Source organism: Bufo gargarizans, chromosome 11 (genome assembly GCF_014858855.1).
Source record: "Bufo gargarizans isolate SCDJY-AF-19 chromosome 11, ASM1485885v1, whole genome shotgun sequence".
Lineage (NCBI taxonomy): Eukaryota > Metazoa > Chordata > Amphibia > Anura > Bufonidae > Bufo > Bufo gargarizans.
In genome coordinates this window covers 13,682,758-13,692,723 of record NC_058090.1, presented here as the reverse complement: position 1 = coordinate 13,692,723, position 9,966 = coordinate 13,682,758, and the positions used below count along the sequence as shown (strand labels likewise).

At 44.9% G+C, this 9,966-nt stretch overlaps 1 protein-coding gene across 3 annotated transcripts in view; it reads right to left on the bottom strand.

Moving 5' to 3' along the window:
* Positions 1-386: 386 nt before the first annotated feature.
* The window catches only part of LOC122922167 (patatin-like phospholipase domain-containing protein 7), a 124,099-nt gene continuing 114,519 nt past the window's right edge, over positions 387-9,966 (bottom strand). For all 3 annotated transcript variants that reach the window (XM_044272678.1, XM_044272679.1, XM_044272677.1), the window contains 5 exons: positions 9,042-9,194; positions 7,925-8,035; positions 4,054-4,138; positions 2,626-2,735; positions 387-1,830 (listed from right to left, as the gene is read on the bottom strand). In XM_044272678.1, the coding sequence (XP_044128613.1) occupies positions 1,753-1,830; positions 2,626-2,735; positions 4,054-4,138; positions 7,925-8,035; positions 9,042-9,194 (537 nt within the window). In that variant the 3' untranslated portion in view covers positions 387-1,752. The remainder of the gene's footprint in view (positions 1,831-2,625; positions 2,736-4,053; positions 4,139-7,924; positions 8,036-9,041; positions 9,195-9,966) is intronic.

The window sequence follows — 9,966 nt, the reverse complement described above, 5'->3', positions numbered from 1 at the left end:
AATACAGATCGAGTCCCCATCCCGATCGTCACCTAGCAACCATGCGTGAAAATCGCACCGCATCCGCACTTGCTTGCGATTTTCACGCAGCCCTATTCACTTCTATGGGGCCTGTGTTGCGTTAAAAACGCTGAATAAAGAGCTTGCTGCGATTTTCACGCAACGCACAAGTGATGCGTGAAAATCACTGCTCATGTGCACAGCCCCATAGAAATGAATAAGTCCGGATTCAGTGCGGGTGTAATGCGTTCACCTAATGCATTGCACCCGCGCGGAAAACTCGCCCGTGTGAAAGGGGCCTTAGTCTGGGGGTGCCGGTGCCCCTGATGATTTTGTCTTGGCAGAGGACTCTAGATGAAGAGATCACACAGCAGGACAATGGCCGATCAATCGCCAAAAGACTTTATTATACAAAAGATCTCAGTACACGGGTGACACATTTTCTCACATAAGTCACTGCCATTTCACCCCAAAATACCCTGCACTGAGGACATGACCCCCCCCACCCCCCCTCCTACTGTACACTGTGCCTCCTGGACAGGCAGGGCTCATCTTTGGCTGGAAGTGATGTGTCGGAATTTGGCAATTAAACCGGTATGAAGAGTGATGGTAGCCCAGCGAGGACGGCACAGGAGACGTGTTCATACGCCGCCGGACTATGAATGCTGAAGCTTGTGGCCGCATCCTTCCCATATGCAGAATATCAACACAAGCATATTTCATTTATTTCCATAAAGGGGGCCTCTCACATCAAGCCATTTATTAGTGCGCATCATTAGTACGGCTCTATCTATGGCGAGGTGCAAAGCATCAGAATCAGTTGTGGAGTAAGAATTGCTCATCATTGGTGCAATGAAGCCTGATGGGTGTTAGGAATGCGGTCATGCATGTACGTAGGGTGGGTTGTGCTGGATAACCCATATGGCCGACCAGCCTCAGAAACCAAAGAACCCCGTAAAGATAAGAGTGGAAAATGCAGGCGCATACATACATGTAGTAAGGTCCTCCAGTCGTTACTGACAGCTGCAATAAATATTAGGTTTACATGTGCAAATCAGGGAGTGCAAGAGGCAGAGCCCCGGGGCCGACCTCCCCCCTACAGGAAACCCCTCCGCGGTCTCAGCAGCCTCCTGGTAAAGCACGGATCTGTGTTCAGCAGTATATACATCTATTACCTATGGCATCAGCCTCTGTCACACGTTTACTCAACCAACGTAATAAAATGAAACCTTGTCCCTGGAGCTGACAATCTAGGCACTTAGACATAGGCGGTTACTGATACATAACAAAATAACTACTTCAGCTCTGCACGACTTGCATATATTTCATCTCCTACAAATAAAATAAAATCTATACTAATATAAGTTGCTTTGCTTTAGTCCCTTTCAAGGTGAATTTTTGGATTTGTCAGGGACCTGGCAGACCCTACCAGATGAGAGTGGTCTTCTGCTGTAGAGAAGCAAATGCCAAATAATGACCCCAACCCGGCGGTATCTTCAGCAGCATCACACATGGAGACCGCTGTTCCCTGGGATAGAGAAGGTGCTCACACCACCGGCAGCTACAATCTACAGACTGTCTCGCAGGTGAAGAGATCTTGTGACCGTCACTCGCTATGAATTGTATTGCATCGAATATTGGCTCCGTCAGTCCCTACAAGCCAGAGAGGAATACGGGGACCATAAGAACTACTACCGCTAGAACCGTACAAAGCAGAGGAACCCCAAGGGCTGAGAGTACAGACGGATCATCTCAACTGTTTTCTGACGTCTTGGCTCCTGCATGCCGTCTGACTGACCGCTGTCGTACTGCCATGTCCGCCTCCTCATCCTGTAGAGAAGAACAGAGTCAGTTTTCCTCTATTTTAGTGACCCCTCCATATGGAAAGCATGGCTAGGACTCATTTTCAGTCTGTTTTAGATTCACTGATTTCTTAACAAAAAAACGGGGAAGGAAAAAAAAACGGGAGAGAAGGAAAAAGGATTATACCAAAACACTGTTTGGAGCTCTGACCCCTATATAAATGTATTAGGAAACAGGATGTACGCCCTAAAAAGGTTATGAGGATAAGGGCTCATCCGCAAAACACAGATACCGGCCCATGTGCGTTCCACAAATTGTGGACCGCACATGGCTCCACTCTCCTAGAAAATGTATATTCTTGTCTGCAATCGCGAACAAGAATAAGACATACTCTATATTTTTTGTGGGGCCACGGAACTACAGATGCGGACAGCACACAGTGTGCCGTCTGCCTCTTTTGCAGCCCCATTGAAAAGAATGGGTCCGCACCCGTTCAGCAAAACTACAGAACGGGTGCGGACCCGTTCATACAGCCATGTGAATGGGCCCTTTAAGTTTGAGACTCTAAAGGGAACCTGAACCTTTGGTGATACCATCATGTGCAGCATCGCTTTTCCGCTCTCTGAACTGCGTCATCGTCTCTGCTCGGCTTTCCAGCATGTGGAGAATGGATCCACAGAAAGTATTTGAGATCCTTACTCTGCACACAGGAAAAGCAGAGCCGAAGAAAGCCGTGTGTATATGACGTGTAGAGGTCTCCACGTGCAGTGGCATTGCAGTGTGAACGCGCCCCGATCCGCCTGCTGCTCCTCATCTACTTACGCTATCAGAAACCGCTTCATTGTTTTGGGCACTCAGGAAGTTGAGATAATCTTCATTTTTAGGGTCTGGTAGTTCTTCCTCTTCATATTCTGTCTGATAATCGGATTCATCTGGAAGAGAGACATCTATTACCTCGCTGGATTAGAGCGCCACTCCCAGGCCTGTGACTATTATCGCAGATTACTGCTGAGAACCTGACAGGTGAGGAGCTGGAATACTCCCATTACAGGGTGGATGGACTGGTGCCCGCTCCTAATGAAATAAAATACTGGCTTCATCCTATTGCTCACTGGAGGTTAATAGGGTTATCTCCCCTCCCCCAGTAAGAACCATTACGGGATGTAAAAACCAGGAGCAGAGTCGACAGGAGGCTTGGACAGAACCGACTGGTGCTGACGGGAAACAGCGGCAGGAGACGCCGTCCGGAGAGCGACCCTCACCTTCTTTATGACCACAGAGAAGCCTCTCTGTATAATATCGCTATTGGCATCCTGTCTGGGAGCCCAAACTGCGACTGTAACTCTCCCCCAATCGTTAGGAGGTTAATTGATGCTACAATCCATAATGTTAACCCTTTCTGCCTGTTCCATAAAAGCCTGCAAGTTCTGGAACGTGTGCGCGCAGCAATAGTTAATGATGCAGCTGCAGGAGAACCGTCAGCTTTCATGGACTCTTACTGACACTTCTACTGCAGAGAACTCCTAGAGCGGAGAACAGAACGGCACCTTTAGAATAACCGATAATTATAATCATTAACTTCTTAGCTGGGTGACGCAGAGAACGCCCTGTAATCCTGCAAGAGGCCTCCTTTAACCCCTTCAGGACCAGGCTATTTGGGACCCGTTGTACATTCTCAGATTGTGAGGTACATACAGTGTATACCACATGAAGGGATTCCACGTGTACCTCTGCTCTGTCATACAAGCTCCACAGTGTAGGACATATCTCCACTTCTGGGAGTGCGCACGGATGTGATGAGGCCAAGATCTTTTACCTGCAAAAGTACAACTCCCAGCATGGTCAGGAGAGCCGCAGGTTTATGTGAAGGGGTCCATCACACTGTACACGCTCCTGACATGAGGAACGGCTCAATGGATGATGTATGGGTTTCTCCTCGCTCTGGGGTTTACGAGTCCTGCTCCTGTGAGGAAAGCCGCCAGTCACCGCCCTCCAGGAAGTTACAGCAATAAAGCAGTTATACTGAAGGTTTCCTGCTCAGCTAATCCTGACAGGAGAAGGGTTAATGTACCGCAATATAACTGCGTGCCAGGGGTTTTATTCAGCTACATTAATACATTTTATTAATTAGAAATTAATAAAACAGTTACGCTGCGTCCCCCTATGTGAGTGGCACCATGCACCTGGCTATATACTGCCTCCATGTCCACGGCTTTGGTAAGTGCCGCTGGTCTGAGGTTCTGCACTTACCGTCCACCGCAGCCGTTTTGACAGGCTCAATCCTGGACACTATTTCCGCAAGATCTGTAAAAGAGGCGCTCGGGCAAGTGTTCAGCTGCGGAGAGGAGGAGAGTAACAGTGTGAATGGCGGCTGATATCAAAACTCACAGATTTATAGAAAATATCAAGTGCAAAAGACCCGGTCGTCACAGCGCAAGATCCACACAACACTGTCCTACTGAGGTCACCATATTTCATATGCATAAAGGTCACATTTAGTAAATTAATTCTTGGTCACAATGGCGGGTGAATTCGGCATCGTTTCACTCGTGTCTAATGTCCTTTATGGAGAGCACTAACACCCTGCACTGTCCTGGGGGACGTCTGAAGAATTCAGGGTGTTAAAGGCTGAGAACTCCTGACCCTTCAGCTCCACAGCTGCGGCTGGATCAAGGTCAATGCGTCCTCTGGGCCTGTTTTTAAGTGTGTAGGAGATGTAAGGAGAGCTCATGTGAAAAATGCTGCAAGCGGCTCCCAAACCTCATCAGAAATCCTCCCCACGTGACAAGATCGCTCTGCCCTGCACTTGGACAATCTGTATGCGGCTGAGTGACCGGCGCAGAGGCCCTGGGTGGCTGCAATCATGACATTTTGGCTCCACACTAAGGTTTCTATGTGCAGACTGGCCCCCTGCAGCTCACAGCGTCGATGAGACAAACTGAAAAAAGCTTCAACTTTCCTTTTACCTCGTAAATATTCACAGGCACAAAGCTGAGAAATGTCATCGCTGCGCTGAATCCAGTCAATGGGGCTGAACGTCTACCACGTCCTGCAAAGACCGAGCATCGATCTGCACCGAACTCTGCAATTAAGTGTCCGTATTTCTTATTACAGTTTGGAGCCGTCAAGAGGAACGAAGGGGAAAAAAAAAAAAAGGGAACGGCTCTGTGCACATTTTGCCTAAAAGTGTCCATTAAACTGTTGGTCTTAGAGAACTGAACTGAACTGAGAGGGTGGCAGTATAAATACTATAATACTGCCTCCTATGTACAAGAATATAACTACTATAATACTGCTCCTATGTACAGGAATATAACTACTATAATACTGCATCCTATGTACAAGAATATAACTACTATAATACTGCTCCTATGTACAGGAATATAACTACTATAATACTGCCTCCTATGTACAGGAATATAACTACTATAATACTGCTCCTATGTACAAGAATATAACTACTATAATACTGCCTCCTATGTACAAGAATATAACTACTATAATACTGCCTTCTATGTACAAGAATATAACTACTATAATACTGCTCCTATGTACAAGAATATAACTACTATTATACTGCTCCTATGTACAAGAATATAACTACTATAATACTGCTCCTATGTACAAGAGTATAACTGCTATAATACTGCCTCCTATGTACAAGAATATAACTACTATAATACTGCCTCCTATGTACAAGACTATAACTACTATAATACTGCTCCTATGTACAAGAATATAACTACTATAATACTGCTCCTATGTACAAGAATATAACTACTATAATACTGCCTCCTATGTACAAGAATATAACTACTGTAATACTGCCTCCTATGTACAAGAATATAACTACTATAATACTGCTCCTATGTACAAGAGTATAACTGCTATAATACTGCCTCCTATGTACAAGAATATAACTACTATAATACTGCCTCCTATGTACAAGAATATAACTACTATAATACTGCTCCTATGTACAAGACTATAACTACTATAATACTGCCTCCTATGTACAAGAATATAACTACTATAATACTGCTCCTATGTACAAGAGTATAACTGCTATAATACTGCCTCCTATGTACAAGAATATAACTACTATAATACTGCCTCCTATGTACAAGAATATAACTACTATAATACTGCTCCTATGTACAAGAGTATAACTGCTATAATACTGCCCCCTATGTACATGAATATAACTACTATAATACTGCTGCTATGTACAAGAATATAACTACTATAATACTGCTCCTATCTACAAGAATATAACTACTATAATACTGCTCCTATGTACAAGAGTATAACTGCTATAATACTGCCTCCTATGTACAAGAATATAACTACTATAATACTGCTCCTATGTACAAGAGTATAACTGCTATAATACTGCCTCCTATGTACAAGAATATAACTACTATAATACTGCCTCCTATGTACAAGAGTATAACTGCTATAATACTGCCTCCTATGTACAAGAATATAACTACTATAATACTGCCTCCTATGTACAAGAATATAACTACTATAATACTGCTCCTATGTACAAGAATATAACTACTATAATACTGGTCCTATGTACAGGAATATAACTGCTATAATACTGGTCCTGTGTACAAGAATATAACTACTATAATACTGCTCCTATGTACAAGAATATAACTACTATAATACTGCTCCTATGTACAAGAATATAACTACTATAATACTGCTCCTATATACAAGAATATAACTACTATAATACCGCTCCTATGTACAAGATTATAACTACTATAATACTGCTCCTATGCACAAGAATATAACTACTATAATACTGGCTCCTATGTACAAGAATATAACTACTATAATACTGCTCCTATGTACAAGAATATAACTACTATAATACTGCCTCCTATGTACAAGAATATAACTACTATAATACTGCTCCTATGTACCAGAATATAACTACTATAATACTGCCTCCTATGCACATGTGTATTTCTATGCAGGAAACTCAAATAAAACTCCACACCATTTATCTCAGTTTTGTGGTGTTTTTTGTGTGAATTTTTATCTCACCGTTTCCATTGCACTAAAGATCTGCAGAGACAATTGACATTCTGCGATTTATAATCCACACTTCGGGTCAGTTTCCGCACGTGACAATTACACAAAGTGTACATGAAGTTTGATGAATCTCCCTCCCTAGTTCCGTATTATGCTATAAGCAATCTGTGCAGGGACCACCATCAGTATATTGGTCAGTTCTGAAGTCGCTCTGCTCCCTTTGCACAGATTTGTCTTCCTGACGTCTCCATTAAACAATTTACACAGTACAAGACAATCTCAAATGTCTATAAACCTCTCGGCCACTCATGTCCTGGAGCCCCCCCCTCCTGGGAAGGGATCGTGCCCTTTACCCGCCATGTGGGTCACTAATGATACGACTGCTCAGCTCCTCATCAGGACACTCCCATTAGAATTCTCTATGCCATTCACAGCTTGTCACAATCAGTCTACACCAGGCATGCTCAACCTGCGGCCCTCCAGCTGTTGTAAAACTACAACTCCCACAATGCCCTGCTGTAGGCTGATAGCTGTCCGGGCATGCTGGGAGTTGTAGTTTTGCAACAGCTGGAGGGCCGCAGGTTGAGCATGCCTGGTCTACACAATGCAATGGATCAGGCTGGAGATATCCATTAATGTGGACCTGTCACCTCCCCTGTAATAATTCTGGAGCATCTATTCTTATGACTATGTTGTGCTGTTCCTCTATTATTCCTCCTAGAAGTGTATGAATGAATTGCCACGCCGTCTGCAGTAATGGTCCATCTATGTGTTAGTGTCAAACTGTGCAGGGACACGCCCCCAACTGGTAACACCCAGATGGACCATTAATGCAGAACGCTGGCAGTTCAGAATCTTCCCGCAGGAATAACAGAGGAATAGAAAACATAATTATATAAAAAGATGCTCCAGCATAGTCATTATATAAGGAATGCAGAGGGGAGAAGTCTTCTTCACATATCATTTTTATATCGGGTGTGGGGGGTCCCTGTGGCCTCGTATACAGGCTGATGTCGCAGGTCAGTGTCAGCAGTCGTAGAGATACACATATATTTATATATGGAGGACTTACGTCTGAAGTTTTGGATTTACAGGTGTCTTGTCGATCCTTCAACATCTTTTCGATGACCCCGCTGCGCCCCCACACGTTAAATACCGTGTTTCCATGCTGGTATCCGACATCCTGCATTTGGGAAAGAAAAGGTTAGCTTCCCCATGGGCACTGCACTAGGACGCTCGGACCTCCTGTTACCCTCAGTGCATGGCATTCCTGTGTCACACATGGAATATTTAGGTTATTGGGATGGGGGGGGGGGGGGGGGGGCTCCTAAGGGTCATTTATTTCCTGGATAATTCCACATAAATGAGAGATTTTACAATGTGCCCAGTGCAGACACCAGACTGCATCCTCCCGGTTCCTCCAGACTTAGAATGATTAGGGTCCCCGTCATCAGGCTTCAACCTGTAATGGCTCCTGTACGGGATATGTGTGCATTTACAGTCAAGGACTGAACCTCAATCTGTGCGATCAGGATACCGCCATCTTACAAAAGTCTTCATGTAACCTCCCATGGTGTTATGTGCACCTGAATCCTGATGCCCTGCACGGGGCAACAGGAATTGGAGCAGAATTCTGAATGCAGCTCTGGATGTAACATATATACGTCCTAATTAATACCAGCTCCCCGCTGAACACATCTATGTCCTGTAAACAGCAGTGACGTCAGCCGATCCCTGGTGAGACGGAGGCGCTCACTGGCTGCGCAGTCTAATTAATAGAGACCAGCAGCTTTCTCCTGTCACCTATGAGTTATGAAGGGCTGTGAATGCTACCAGCGCTGCAGGAGATAAGGGGGTCACTTCTGCAAGGACGATCTGTTTTTCATGCTAATCTGGACCTTCTGCAGTTATTCTGCAAAAATACTTTCAGGAAATGACAAGAAACTTAAACCGGCCCTGACTGCAAACCCACAGAACTCATCGGCAATGCAAAAACAATGCAAGCGACTGCACTGCGAGCGGAGGGGGTTACCGGAAAATGTGAGTTCTGAGCTCAGATGATTGCATTTCACTCCCAGATCTTTCGTAACCCAGGTGTGACGCTAGGGCAGATCGGTCGGCCCTACTGGTTTTATATTATGACGTCCCCCAGAAAAAAAAAATCACCATGGTAAGACGATGAAACTTACACAGATCTCGTCAAACTTGCCGAATTCTAGTGTTCCATATCTGTCGATGGGGGGTCGGATGTACTCGCAGTATTCGCTGTTCATCACCATCTCGAGCTGACGCACGCAGCACACGTAGGCCAGGCGTGTCTGAATCTCTGCCATGTTCAACACCTGGGGGAATACGGGATATTAGCGGGTGCAGTCACTGCCACCAATTCACTTGGACCCAAAACCAAAAGTCGAGCCAAGAAGAGACAGAATACAATAGACTCCTGTCTGTGAATGTGCCTGCTTTCGTAACTGCGACCGGTGGGGGCATCAGGGCACAAGCGGCAGAGCGACGCCTAGATTTCTCCGCTCCTCCAAAGACACAGAAAACTAATGCAGTTCAACCTGTGTATGACGGGTTCCTCTACATCTGCACAGTTTAGGCCACGTTCAGGCCTGGTGGACTCCACAATCTACAGCACAATGCATGTGAATAGGGTCCTCAAGAACCTCATGCACACGCGGCAAAAAAAATCTGTGTGGATTTCAGGGCCGGCTGTGGATCCCCATTACGTGGCAGAAATTAAAGTTGCAATTTTCACTGAAATACTCTGAACCTGCTCTGAATTGTAAGTCAGCTTTTTGATACCAATAACAGAAAGTCACTCTGTGTCTCCATGGTAACAGACTACAGACACACAAAGTGTGGTCTGATCCTGCAGTCACTCCCTGCCATATGTATCATTTCCTACTGTTGTAAATTTGGTTACTAAGCAAGACCGAAGGATACGTCTGCTGCCATGGAGACACACAAGTCATCATCGGAGCTGTATAAAGAATACAGTAGAATATTCTTTAAAGGGGTTATCCAGGAATAGATCATGATGACCTATCCTCAGGATTATCCAGGAATAGATAATGATGACCTATCCTCAGGATTATCCAGGAATAGATA